This window comes from Oncorhynchus masou, chromosome 28, assembly GCF_036934945.1.
Source record: "Oncorhynchus masou masou isolate Uvic2021 chromosome 28, UVic_Omas_1.1, whole genome shotgun sequence".
Classification (NCBI taxonomy): Eukaryota; Metazoa; Chordata; class Actinopteri; order Salmoniformes; family Salmonidae; genus Oncorhynchus; species Oncorhynchus masou.
Genome location: NC_088239.1, coordinates 14,773,370 through 14,788,350, shown reverse-complemented (window position 1 = coordinate 14,788,350; position 14,981 = coordinate 14,773,370). Strand labels below are relative to the sequence as shown.

The following is a 14,981-nucleotide window of genomic DNA, read 5'->3' as shown; positions in this document are numbered from 1 at the left end:
CCCCTGATACCTGAAGCACACACCATTAACCCTCCAAATGCCTTTATTTTATGGTAAGGCCAGGCTTTGATCGTTTTGATATCTCTGTTTTATCCCTCCACTTCTTCATACATAAACAGGTCAACTAATCATACCTAATTCATTGTGCATTTCAGGCACATTGGCTAGGCAGGCTGACTGTTCTTGAATGTAGAGTGTGAAATGTTCCCTCTGTGAATCGAGTTGGTTGTTCAAGCGACTCAGTTTGCAGTTAGACCAGCAGGGTGTTGTTGCAACTGAATGTATTTTTATATTAATTTGATCTCTTAGCCTGTCCATTAGGTTATGAAAACGCCTGGTCCTCACCCCAACCTTCAACCTGCATGTTGCATAGGACTTTAATGTAAACCGTTTCCCCTAATAGCCAGGCCTGTTGGCTAAACCCTCACTATCACTCTTCCCCTCTCCCCACCTGTTATAATAAAATCAGTCAGTCACACTCAGGCCTAATACATTATCCTAATATGTGGTTTGTGAATTTAAAAAGCACTTTAAAATATAAAGTAGCAATCATATTTGTTTTCCTTTTTCATGAAAATGGCATCATCAGCAGTCCACCTTCAATAGTCTTCTAATTGCTACCCTGTACCTCATCCTGTTGCGAAAAAAAACCCCTGAATGCAATAATCTATGAATGCTGAGCCAATCAGAAAAATGTATGATCATTGAAATTCATAATGTACATATAGAATATAGACCCTTAAACTCACCCCTCTCTTTCCCTATACCACATCTATGACTGGCCATATCCAGATGACCAATATCCTAAGTGACAGACCCTGGCACAATGTCTGGTTCAGATCTTTGGATAGCAAGAAAGGAGAGAGCAGTGACACGTCTTGTTGTTCCAGCTTTGGATGTCTCCTGCAACCACTTCCTTACCCTGGCTGACAAATGCCCACCACCCCCTGACCCTAGCCAGTGTTAAATCGGCTGCCAATTCCTCCTGTTTCGCTCACACCGAGTCACGATCGAACCCAGGACTTCCACTTTTCTAGGACACGTGATCGCCCTCCTTGTCAACGTACCAACCATTTGAGCTATCGAAAAATATGTAAGGCAGTAGCTCCATCGGTACACGTTCTTAAGCGCTTCCAGATCCTCATTCTACCCCGTCATATCAGCACGTCATATCAGCGCGCAGCAGTAACTAAGTGTTAGTTACTTCATGGACCGATAGAAATACTCTGTCAGCAATAACAGCCTCTCCCCAGTAACATGACCACCTCCAACATGATGATATACGACGACAACAACCAACAGCCCTTCTGCGATGCCTAGCAGAGTCCTTATACACCAGGCCCAAACAAGGACTCAACTTCCCAAGACTTGTGCTGTATGTGATTTCTCCAAATGGGAAATCAAATCTTGACTTGTGTGTTTTGTTTTTGAAAATGTGAATGGGACAGGAGACTGACTGCCACCGCCCAGTATTCTGTCATCACTCATTACAATGTCACTGCCTTTTTTTATTCTGAATCTCCTGCTCTATTCTCTGGCTATGGTCTTCTTCAATATCTTACAATGAATGAAATTGGACTTGGTAAGAAAATATCTTTCAAGTTTTCAGTTGCTTCTGCCTTTGTGAACCTATGAAGTGTTTTTGAGTGTTGTAAACCTAAGTCTGTGAATAAGGAAAATGTTTCTGCGCATTTGAGTTGCATGGCCCCTGAGTGTGTGTGTGTGTATGGGGGTTTGTGATCAGCAGCACAGACCTCCTGTATATCTGTCTCCATGGGGACAGAGGCTCTGAGGACTTACTTCCAATGTGACCCTTTGACCTCAGAGGAAATTGTTTGCTTGTCTTCCTATCATTCTGAGAGAAGTGACCTTCTGAGAGAAGTGACAAATTCCACCACAGGAATGAAATAGAGAAGGATATGTTTAAATTAATAGTAGAAGAAAAGCTAGTACTGTATGTTGTACGAGTGCAACGGCTGACTCTGAGCCGTAGTGAGGGGTTAAGGCAATGCCGTCACGTGACTGATGGAAAAATAACCTATATCGTTATCACAGGTTCTGGTGGCTCTTCACAGACAAACAATAATACCAAGAAAACACTCTCCTTTACCTTTGAAGAATAATCTATTTTGTTATATTTATTGAAAGTCTCTATTTTTTTCTCAGGGTTGTCTCGCCTGAATTATGATGTATCCAAAGTATCTTGTATTTTAATGCGCCGAAGAGCCTCTCCTGAATGAATTGGTAAAGAAATGATTGTTTATTTTGTATGGCATTCTGTTGACCAATTAGATTCTGTAAATAGAGCATGCTTATCATTATAGGGGTGTTCTGACATCACGTATGGTGCTACCTGCTGCAGGATCCAAGGGGGACTCAGGTGCACCATATTAGAATGACATCAAATTTGACCCCCTTTTATTGTAATTTTACAGTCTGTGTACATTTCCATCCCTAGCCCCCCCCCCCCAATCCCACCCCCTTCTTTAGGCAGATCTGCAAAGTCTGGATAGGTGAACGCAGTATGGCATATACTTTACTAGCAGATTAGCCTGTTGGAGGGTTAGATGGTGCTGTCACAGTGCTGCTTACACCTATCCCAAACCTTGAGGATCTGCCAGACCAATGAGCTAAGGGCTAGGGACGGAAATGGAACCGGGCCTACCTTGTTTGATGAATGTTCTCTCATGTACAGTAATGTCAATCTTTCATGATTCACGATGAGCTTTCATAGGTGAAAACAAGGGCTTCACATTATTGAGTAGACAAAGGAACCACTCGTGTGTGGGTTTGATACAGTACTTCTCTGTTAGGAATACATATTCATCTAATGTTAAACTATTATTGTGCAGTGTAATTGTACCGTAAAGTGTCATATTGAACTGAGATGTGGTTGGAGGGATTTCTACTGTGGCCAGTGGTTGGGGTTTCAAGCATTGTGGGTGAATCATGTGGTTTGGAGGGTACGGTACCCCGATTCAGAGCTAAATACAAGTCTTTTAACACCTCTATGGGTTTCAGAATGTGTGGGGCAGGGGACCCTACAGTGTGGGGCAGGGGACCCTACAGTGTGGGGCAGGGGACCCTTCAGTGTGGGGCTGGGGACCCTTCTGTGTGGGGCAGGGGACCCTACAGTGTGGGGCAGGGGACCCTTCAGTGTGGGGCTGGGGACCCTTCTGTGTGGGGCAGGGGACCCTACAGTGTGGGGCAGGGGACCCTACAGTGTGGGGCAGGGGACCCTACAGTACAGCATCTTGTGTAGACATATACTCTGTGTTAAATGTGAAATGCACTTTATTTTTTGGAAGAAAAACAACATACAGGTATTTAGCTTCCTATGATTGGACTAAATTGTTTTTCGTATCTTTTAATTGTCATTGTATTAGACTAAGCATAGGTGATTTGATGAAGTTGAAATGTGGCTGGAATAGTGGAAGCAGCTCCTGTTGTCTTTGTGACTAGAGGTAACTCTCTGTGGTTCTAAATCAATAGTTGTTCAGTAGTCCTAAAATGTCAGAAACTTTAGCTTGCTTGACCGTGCTGTAGATCATGTAACTGTTTGTTACATTCAATATGCTTTGTGGTCTTCACCAGACAGGTTGCTCTCTGGTTTTGTGATGAAACAAAGATCTGGTTGAGTTTATTCTGCCACTGTCTTCTCATTGTCTCGGCCTTTAGGCCTACAGTATATATCACAGTGTCAAGGCATATGAACTAACAGGTTACAGAGCAAACAACGCAATTATCACAACATATAGGCTATAATATGCCTTTGTTTCTTGGTTGGGATGTGGCTTTTCTCTCTTGCTTGGCTTCCCCAGTGATTTTACCCAGGTACCACTACTAGTTTGGGGGAATACAATTAACTATTGAGTTGGAAAATGTACTGTGGATACAAATATCCCTGTGAGCTTCCCAAGCCCATGTTGCTTACGGTTAACAGCATAAATTGTATATCAATAATATTATACTGAACAAAAATGTAAACAACTTGTAAAGTGTTGGTCCCCTGTTAAATGAACTGAAATAAAATATCACAGAAATGTTTAATGCTCACAAAAAGCTTATTTCGCACAAGTTTTGTGCACTAATTTGTTTACATTTCTGTTAATGAGCATTTCTCATTTGCCAACATAATCCTTCCACCTAACAGGTGTGGCATATCAAGAAGCTGATTAAACAGCATGATCATAACACAGGTGCACCTTGTACTGGGGACATTAAAAGGCCACTCTGAAATGTGCAGTTTTGTCACATAACCCAATGCCACAGAAGATTTGAGGGAGCGTTCAATTGGCATACTGACTGCAGGAATGTCCACCAGAGCTAGTGCCAGAGAATTTAATGCAGGTTCCTCACTTGTAGGAGTATGTCTGTCTGTAATGAAGCCCTTTTGTGGGGAAAAACCCATTCTGATTGGCTGGGCCTGGCTCCCAAGTAATGATTTTGTAGTGAATTTCCATGAATAAAATAAATAAACAACAGAACAGTCTCAACAGCCAATTATTGTAGGATATCCAAGGACATGCATTCATGTGAAATCCAAAGATCAGGGCCTAATCAATTCATTTCAATTGACTGATGTCCTACGAACTGTAACTCAGTAAACTCTTTTAAATTATTGCATGTTACGTTTATAATTTTGTTCAGTGTACATGTATTGTATCACACCCTCTAAACTTATTCCACGGATCCCTTGGCCAAATTACTGGAATCTATTAATTAAAAAAATACTGCTCCCCACTTTGAGAACCCCTGCACTAACTGAGATATTGTAAGACATTGTGTGAACAAGGTGTATATTTTTCCAAGGTGTTAGCTGTAACTTTGTATTGCTTTGGTTAGTTTACTGAATTGAGAGATCTTGTAAATTTTATATTAAAATAATGTGCTGTGTATGAAAAACAAAAGCCCTGTGTTGGTTTGGTTTGTTTATCCTCCCTCTGCATCCGTTGGCTCAGTGCCTCCCGCCACTCCTCTGTTCCCATGGTGACTCCCTTCTTAGCTGGGTCAGTGCTATCCGGAATCCCAGTAACAATAATTCTTAAATAACCCTAGCCCTATTCTGAACCTTTACCTTAACCATTTTAAATTTCAACTTCAATAGGGTAGGGACATCCCAAAGATCCTGGCTAGCAATACTGTTACCATGGAAACTGCTGTGTCAGTGTCAGCACCCGTGTTGTCTCCATGACAACAGTGCAACAGGAAAGAGACGCAGACACAACATTGTGAATATCAACCATTATTCCTCATATTTGTATTTATTCTCAGGGTCACAGAGTTCAACGTTTACAGAGTTCACACTAAAAATAACCATGACAACCCTAAACACAATCCAATCTATTCTTCATCTTCCATATCTCTGCTAGACATCACTAAGCGATTAGACAGCTGTTATCCATTAAGCCTCCTTTCATCCTTCCCTATCTCCAATCAGACGCTCTCACAACACAAACACTCACTCACTCACTCACTCACTCACTCACTCACTCACTCACTCACTCACTCACTCACTCACTCACTCACTCACTCACTCACTCACTCACTCACTCACTCACTCACTCACTCAGGCTATGTTCCAATATCCATACTAGAGTACCACTTAGAAGGAAACAATGCTGGCTGTGCATCCTCCTAAGTGTAGCACATGGGGTAGTGTTCGAGTGTGGATGATGGAATACAGCCTCACTCTCAGGCCACTCCATCACACACACCTGTCGCCTTCAGAAGGAACACAGTAGGAAAACACTTTAAAACATCTTCTCCCATTTGTTCCAACAAAACCCTGACCAGCACAGTCCACACGGTTCCTTCTGAATGCTACCCTGACCAGCACAGTCCACACGTGGTTCCTTCTGAATGCTACCCTGACCAGCACAGTCCACACACGGTTCCTTCTGAACGCTACCCTGACCAGCACAGTCCACACTGTTCCTTCTGAACGCTACCCTGACCAGCACAGTCCACACACGGTTCCTTCTGAACGCTACCCTGACCAGCACAGTCCACACGCGGTTCCTTCTGAACGCTACCCTGACCAGCACAGTCCACACGGTTCCTTCTGAACGCTACCCTGACCAGCACAGTCCACGCTGTTCCTTCTGAACGCTACCCTGACCAGCACAGTCCACACGGTTCCTTCTGAACGCTACCCTGACCAGCACAGTCCACACGGTTCCTTCTGAACACTACCCTGACCAGCACAGTCCACACGGTTCCTTCTGAACACTACCCTGACCAGCACAGTCCACACGGTTCCTTCTGAACGCTACCCTGACCAGCACAGTCCACACGGTTCCTTCTGAACGCTACCCTGACCAGCACAGTCCACGCTGTTCCTTTTGAATGCTACCCTGACCAGCACAGTCCACGCTGTTCCTTCTGAACGCTACCCTGACCAGCACAGTCCACACGGTTCCTTCTGAACGCTACCCTGACCAGCACAGTCCACGCTGTTCCTTCTGAACGCTACCCTGACCAGCACAGTCCACACGGTTCCTTCTGAACACTACCCTGACCAGCACAGTCCACACGGTTCCTTCTGAACACTACCCTGACCAGCACAGTCCACACGGTTCCTTCTGAACGCTACCCTGACCAGCACAGTCCACACGGTTCCTTCTGAACGCTACCCTGACCAGCACAGTCCACGCTGTTCCTTTTGAATGCTACCCTGACCAGCACAGTCCACGCTGTTCCTTCTGAACGCTACCCTGACCAGCACAGTCCACACGGTTCCTTCTGAACGCTACCCTGACCAGCACAGTCCACACGGTTCCTTTTGACTTCTCTTCATCTTCCTGTTGCTATAATCTACACATAAAAATTGGTCTCAGTCCTAGATGAAGTGTTTCAGTAAAAACATTAGAAAAAAGACGTAGACTGTCTTCCCAAGGGGGGGTTCTCTAAGTAAGGCCCTTATTAAGACTGTAACTATACATGAGATGAGTGCCACTCCTGGGGTGCCACAAACAGGGCTTTACTAGTGTTATTATGGAAAACATATTATACAGAGACACACTGTGGTCTCCTGGCGTGTATTCAAGATGCCCTGAGCATTGCTTGAGAGTTTTAAAATGTTAACAGTAATAGTATTGAACTTAATGTTTAGTTGCAATTAGTGTCAGTATAGCAGCTGAACCCGAGTGTGCATCTTGAGTACCCCGCTAGAGGTCCAGTTCTGGTCAGTTCTGGACCCTTCAGCGGCTGATGCAGGAGTCTCATTTACCAGCAGTGCTACATGTGACCAGGGGTCACCCAGCTTATATCATGTACAAATACATCCTGTATGTGCGTGTTTTTGTTTATGTTTTGTTGGTATATATACACTGAGTGTACAAAACATGCACTAAATTCTGCTTACTATGCATGCACTGCAGTTTGTGGAAACTATAGACAACTGTTCTCTTTATAATGACAGTATATACACTGAATGTACAAAACATGCTCTTTCTGTGACATAGACTGACCAGGTGAATCCAGGTGAAAGCTATAATCCCTTATTGATGTCACCTGTTAAATCTCCTTCAATCAGTATCGGTATAGGGGAGGAGCCAGGTTAAAGAAGGATTTTTAAGCCTTGAGACAATTGAAACATGGATTGTGCATGTGTGCCAATGAGAGGGTGAATGGGCAACACAAAAGATGTAAGTGCCTTTGAATGGGTATGGTAGTAGGTGCCAGTTGCACAGGTTTGTGTCAAGAACTGCAACACTGCTGGGTTTTTCACACTCAACAGTCTTGTCATGTATCATGAATGGTTCACCACCCAAAGGACATCCAGCACCTTGTAGAGTCCATGCTCCTACGAATTGAGGCTGTTCTGAGGGCAAAAGGAGGAGGGGGGTGCAACTTGATATTAGGAATGTGTTATTCATGTTTAGTACACTCAGTGAACCATTTAGTGGTTTATTTTTTGTGTGGATGTGATCGTGCACATGTATGTGCTTCTCAGCGTTTGAGTGAGTGATGTGTGTGTGTTAGTCGGACCAGTCGTTCTCTTCCAGCTCTGAGTCATCTTCAGAGTCGGAGTACTCGACAGCGATGCGTCTGGAGAGGATGGTGGCCACGTCGTTCCCTACAGGCTCTCTCTTAGCCTGCTGTTCCTGCTGCTCCTGACCCTTTTTCAACCGGATACCTACAGCCAGGGAGAGAGACAGTTAGACACCCTTCAACTAGATACCTACAGCCAGGGAGAGAGACAGTTAGACACACTTCAACTAGATACCTACAGCCAGGGAGAGAGACAGTTAGACACCCTTCAACTAGATACCTACAGCCAGGAGAGAGACAGTTAGACACCCTTCAACTAGATACCTACAGCCAGGGAGAGAGACAGTTAGACACCCTTCAACTAGATACCTACAGCCAGGGAGAGAGACAGTTAGACACACTTCAACTAGATACCTACAGCCAGGGAGAGAGACAGTTAGACACCCTTCAACTAGATACCTACAGCCAGGAGAGAGACAGTTAGACACACTTCAACTAGATACCTACAGCCAGGGAGAGAGACAGTTAGACACCCTTCAACTAGATACCTACAGCCAGGGAGAGAGACAGTTAGACACACTTCAACTAGATACCTACAGCCAGGAGAGAGACAGTTAGACACACTTCAACTAGATACCTACAGCCAGGGAGAGAGACAGTTAGACACACTTCAACTAGATACCTACAGCCAGGGAGAGAGACAGTTAGACACACTTCAACTAGATACCTACAGCCAGGGAGAGAGACAGTTAGACACACTTCAACTAGATACCTACAGCCAGGGAGAGAGACAGTTAGACACCCTTCAACTAGATACCTACAGCCAGGGAGAGAGACAGTTAGACACACTTCAACTAGATACCTACAGCCAGGAGAGAGACAGTTAGACACCCTTCAACTAGATACCTACAGCCAGGAGAGAGACAGTTAGACACACTTCAACTAGATACCTACAGCCAGGGAGAGAGACAGTTAGACACACTTCAACTAGATACCTACAGCCAGGGAGAGAGACAGTTAGACACCCTTCAACTAGATACCTACAGCCAGGGAGAGAGACAGTTAGACACACTTCAACTAGATACCTACAGCCAGGGAGAGAGACAGTTAGACACCCTTCAACTAGATACCTACAGCCAGGGAGAGAGACAGTTAGACACACTTCAACTAGATACCTACAGCCAGGGAGAGAGACAGTAGACACACTTCAACTAGTTACAGCCAGGGAGAGAGACAGTTAGGTACCGACACACTTCAACTAGATACCTACAGCCAGGGAGAGAGACAGTTAGACACACTTCAACCGGATACCTACAGCCAGGGAGAGAGACAGTTAGACACACTTCAACCGGATACCTACAGCCAGGGAGAGAGACAGTTAGACACACTTCAACTAGATACCTACAGCCAGGGAGAGAGACAGTTAGACACACTTCAACTAGATACCTACAGCCAGGGAGAGAGACAGTTAGACACACTTCAACAAGATACCTACAGCCAGGGAGAGATACAGTTAGACACACTTCAACTAGATACCTACAGCCAGGGAGAGAGACAGTTAGACACACTTCAACTAGATACCTACAGCCAGGGAGAGAGACAGTTAGACACACTTCAACTAGATACCTACAGCCAGGGAGAGAGACAGTTAGACACACTTCAACTAGATACCTACAGCCAGGGAGAGAGACAGTTAGACACCCTTCAACTAGATACCTACAGCCAGGGAGAGAGACAGTTAGACACACTTCAACTAGATACCTACAGCCAGGGAGAGAGACAGTTAGACACCCTTCAACTAGATACCTACAGCCAGGGAGAGAGACAGTTAGACACCCTTCAACTAGATACCTACAGCCAGGGAGAGAGACAGTTAGACACACTTCAACTAGATACCTACAGCCAGGGAGAGAGACAGTTAGACACCCTTCAACTAGATACCTACAGCCAGGGAGAGAGACAGTTAGACACACTTCAACTAGATACCTACAGCCAGGGAGAGAGACAGTTAGACACCCTTCAACTAGATACCTACAGCCAGGGAGAGAGACAGTTAGACACACTTCAACTAGATACCTACAGCCAGGGAGAGAGACAGTTAGACACACTTCAACTAGATACCTACAGCCAGGGAGAGAGACAGTTAGACACACTTCAACTAGATACCTACAGCCAGGGAGAGAGAGACGGGTTAGGCAGTCAGTCAGCCAGCCAGCCAGCCAGCCAGTCAGTCAAACAGACAGAAAAGGAAGGTTCGGTTTGCATGGCCCGTGGCCCAAGGTTGGCACAACTTGCTAATTTTAGAATATTCCATTGGTCCTTAAGAGAAATCTCCCCCACCCCGGGGCACCAGGTAATGCAAAACACACACACACACACACACACACACACACACACACACACACACACACACACACACACACACACACACACACACACACACACACACACACACACACACACACACACACACACACTGCCACAGAGACAGGTGGGTTAGATACAAATAGGCAGTCTTACCCATGCGTATGGCAGCCAGCAGATCACTACGAGCATCATTAACAGGCTGGGCATTGTGGGGCACGGAGGACATCTTGGGAGTGGTAGAGTAGGAGGAGCCTGGAGGAGGGGGCGGAGGCATTGGGGGAGTTGGAGCCACCAGCGACCCAGCGATTGGCGGTGGGGGCAGGGCATAGACACCAACTGATCCCATTAGACCTGGAAGAGGAAGTGGGCCTCCGGGGGGCGTGGCAAAGGCAGATTGTGCAGATGGCATGAGAGGAGCAGGTGGAGGGGAGCCGTTTCCATGTCCCTCCATACTGAGAGAGAGAGGGACAGATGGAGGGTGAACATGAGGCATTATATTAATCATCATAACCATTTCAGAAATAAAAAGTATGATATGTTAATCGGCCTCTCCACAAAAACATCTCACATATAACCATGATAATCCTACAATATCAACATCTGACCATGATAATCCTACCATACCAACATCTCACATGTAACCATGATAATCCTACCATACCAACATCTCACATATAACCATGATAATCCTACCATATCAACATCTGACCATGATAATCCTACCATACCAACATCTCACATATAACCATGATAATCCTACCATACCAACATCTCACATATAACCATGATAATCCTACCATATCAACATCTGACCATGATAATCCTACCATACCAACATCTCACATATAACCATGATAATCCTACCATACCAACATCTCACATATAACCATGATAATCCTACAATATCAACATCTGACCATGATAATCCTACCATACCAACATCTCACATGTAACCATGATAATCCTACCATACCAACATCTCACATATAACCATGATAATCCTACCATATCAACATCTGACCATGATAATCCTACCATACCAACATCTCACATATAACCATGATAATCCTACCATACCAACATCTCACATATAACCATGATAATCCTACCATATCAACATCTGACCATGATAATCCTACCATACCAACATCTCACATATAACCATGATAATCCTACCATACCAACATCTCACATATAACCATGATAATCCTACCATACCAACATCTCACATATAATTTTTTTATTATTTTATTAGGCAAGTCAGTTAAGAACAAATTCTTATTTTCAATGACGGCCTAGGAACAGTGGGTTATCTGCCTGTTCAGGGGCAGAACGACAGATGTGTACCTTGTCAGCTCAGGGATTCAAACTTGCAACCTTTCGGTTACTAGTCCAACACTCTAACCACTAGGCTACCCTGCCGACCCTATAACCATGATAATCCTACCATACTAACATCTCACATGTAACCATGATAATCCTGCCATACCAACATCTCACATATAACCATGATAATCCTGCCATACCAACATCTCACATATAACCATGATAATCCTACCATACCAACATCCTCTGACAAGTTCAAGAAGAAAGAACCACAGGGTGGAATTAGACAGAGTTAGACAGGTCACAGACGAGTCATGTCAAGACCAAAGCAGAGGACCGTGTTTGGGTTTTGAGTGTACCAGTGCAGTACTTGGCTTGTATGGGATGACAGTACATTACAGAGCCAACTGCTAAACTCGAGAGAGGGTAAAGCCTGTTGTTCATCATCAGATCTAATCCAAACCAATAGCACATTAAACACAACAAACCCTGGAGCTGGGGCAGAGCCCCAACAAAAGAGCGTACGTGGGTTTGTTTGGTGTCCCTGTGCACATGTCAATGAATGTTAATGTTTATTTGAGTGCATATATGCATCAATCTGTCTGCCAGTGTGTTTATTCATGTGCACTCTCTGACCTGTAGTCCACAGGTCGTAGAGACATGGATCCATTCATGTTCTCAACGGGAGGGAGAGGGGGTGGAGCATTGTGGGGGCGGCCCAGGTTGTATCCCCTGTAGGCATGGTCCAGAGTGGCGTTTCCCTGAGCAGCCAGCTGAACAGCCAGGAGACTGGGAGGCGGGCCGGAGTACGTGTGGGCGTGACCAGCATGATTGGTTGAGTGAGTGTAGTGGCGTTGGTGGTGGTCAGGCCCAAGACCCCTAAGAGAGAGAAAGGGAGGGAGATGGAGACATTTTACAGAATGGCCAGCAGGGGGAGTAAGAGGACTGTCACGTCTCCTAGAACAGCTGCCAGAGACTAAATTATCATAGTACTGGGGGAAACCCCTTATTTCCACTGGGGGAAACCCCTTATTTCCACTGGGGGAAACCCCTTATTTCCACTGGGGGAAACCCCTTATTTCCACTGGGGGAAACCCCTTATTTCCACTGGGGGAAACCCCTTATTTCCACTGGGGGAAACACATTATTTCCACTGGGGGAAACACATTATTTCCACTGGGGGAAACCCCTTATTTCCACTGGGGGAAACACCTTATTTCCACTGGGGGAAACCCTTATTTCCACTGGGGGAAACACATTATTTCCACTGGGGGAAACACATTATTTCCATGCGAGTAATAATCATCTATACAGAAATGTATTATACAGAAAAGTAATTATTCCATACTTAAAAAGAACATTTGATATGTTATCTTATTAAAGAATCTTTGTTTTATGTCAACTTTTCATTGACCTCATCATGCAGTATGTATGTAACTGTGTGTATTTGGACTGGCCTCATCTCAGGGGATAGTGATCCCTCGCAGGTGGCCCCCCGGTGGAGAGAGTGTGTGTGGTGGTGGTCAGGCCTCAGCTCCTTATCCAGGGCCAACATATTCCACTCCTGGCGACGGTTCCGAGCCTTACGCACCTTCTTCACCTCCCTCTGCAACGTCCCGTCCACACAACGCTTCTGTTCCTGGGAGGAGACACATATTAGTGGAGACGGAGGACAAGAAAGAGAAGAAGGGAGAGATTGTTTTGCTTACTTTGTTCTTCCTCTTCTCCTTCCTCTTGTCTTCCGTGTCCCGCAGCATCTTCTCTCTCCACAGGTCGAAGAAGTAGGAGGGGTCAGTGTAGAACTTCAGCCCCTCCTTGTGGTCATCCCTACAGGGTCAAAGGGCAAACGCAGGCCAGGGTTTGTGGGAAATGAAGTTCACAACATTCTATTATGAGACTACAAAACAAGATCAGGTGAGGAATTTGACTCTGGGTTAAGACTGCCCTGGGTAGGAAACATTAGACAGATCATAGAAAGGGAGGGGGAGAGAACACACCTATATTTGGAGAGGATGTTGAGAGGTGGAGGTTTGTTACTCAGGTTGTACATCTCCTTGACAGGGATGGGAACGCTCCTCGTGGATACCACCTGCTGGTCCTGGGCGGTACTGCTCTTAAAAGCCTTCTTCATGTTGATGTCCTGCAGAGAGACTGAGGACAGAGAAAGAGGACAAACAAAGAGCGAGAGAAAGAGGACACGTAAATAGAAAGAGAGAGAGGGTTAGGGAGAGGGGGATAGACAGGGTGTGAGTGAGAGGGTAGGGGGAAAGGGGGATAGACAGGGTGTGAGAGAGAGGGTTAGGGAGAGGGGGATAGAGAGGGTGTGAGAGAGAGGGTTAGGGAGAGGGGGATAGACAGGGTGTGAGAGAGAGGGTTAGGGAGAGGGGGATAGACAGGGAGTGAGAGAGAGGGTTAGGGAGAGGGGGATAGACAGGGTGTGAGAGAGGGTTAGGGAGAGGGGGATAGACAGGGTGTGAGAGAGGGGGATAGACAGGGTGTGAGAGAGAGGGTTAGGGAGAGGGGGATAGACAGGGTGTGAGAGAGAGGGTTAGAGAGAGGGGGATAGACAGGGTGTGAGAGAGAGGGTTAGGGAGAGGGGGATAGACAGGGTGTGAGAGAGAGGGTTAGGGAGAGGGGGATAGACAGGGTGTGAGAGAGAGGGTTAGGGAGAGGGGGGATAGACAGGGTGTGAGAGAGAGGGTTAGGGAGAGGGGGATAGACAGGGTGTGAGAGAGAGGGTTAGGGAGAGGGTGATAGACAGGGTGTGAGAGAGAGGGTTAGAGAGAGGGGGATAGACAGGGTGTGAGAGAGGGTTAGGGAGAGGGGGATAGACAGGTTGTGAGAGAGAGGGTTAGGGAGAGGGGGATAGACAGGGTGTGAGAGAGAGGGTTAGGGAGAGGGGGATAGACAGGGTGTGAGAGAGAGGGTTAGGGAGAGGGGGATAGACAGGGTGTGAGAGAGAGGGTTAGGGAGAGGGGGATAGACAGGGTGTGAGAGAGAGGGTTAGGGAGAGGGGGATAGACAGGGTGTGAGAGAGAGGGTTAGAGAGAGGGGGATAGACAGGGTGTGAGAGAGAGGGTTAGGGAGAGGGTGATAGACAGGGTGTGAGAGAGAGGGTTAGGGAGAGGGGGATAGACAGGGTGTGAGAGAGAGGGTTAGGGAGAGGGGGATAGACAGGGTGTAGACAGGGTGTGAGAGAGAGAGTTAGGGAGAGGGTGATAGACAGGGTGTGAGAGAGAGGGTTAGAGAGAGGGGGATAGACAGGGTGTGAGAGAGAGGGTTAGGGAGAGGGG

The 14,981-nt window shown here is 46.0% G+C and overlaps 1 protein-coding gene across 1 annotated transcript in view; it reads right to left on the bottom strand.

Moving 5' to 3' along the window:
• Positions 1-5,229: 5,229 nt before the first annotated feature.
• Positions 5,230-14,981, bottom strand: part of LOC135517230 (actin-binding protein WASF3-like) — a 30,901-nt gene continuing 21,149 nt past the window's right edge. The window contains exons 4-9 of the mRNA XM_064941345.1: positions 13,686-13,839; positions 13,398-13,515; positions 13,146-13,327; positions 12,325-12,567; positions 10,516-10,814; positions 5,230-8,140 (exon numbers count right to left, since the gene is read on the bottom strand). Of these exons, the coding sequence (XP_064797417.1) occupies positions 7,983-8,140; positions 10,516-10,814; positions 12,325-12,567; positions 13,146-13,327; positions 13,398-13,515; positions 13,686-13,839 (1,154 nt within the window). The 3' untranslated portion in view covers positions 5,230-7,982. The remainder of the gene's footprint in view (positions 8,141-10,515; positions 10,815-12,324; positions 12,568-13,145; positions 13,328-13,397; positions 13,516-13,685; positions 13,840-14,981) is intronic.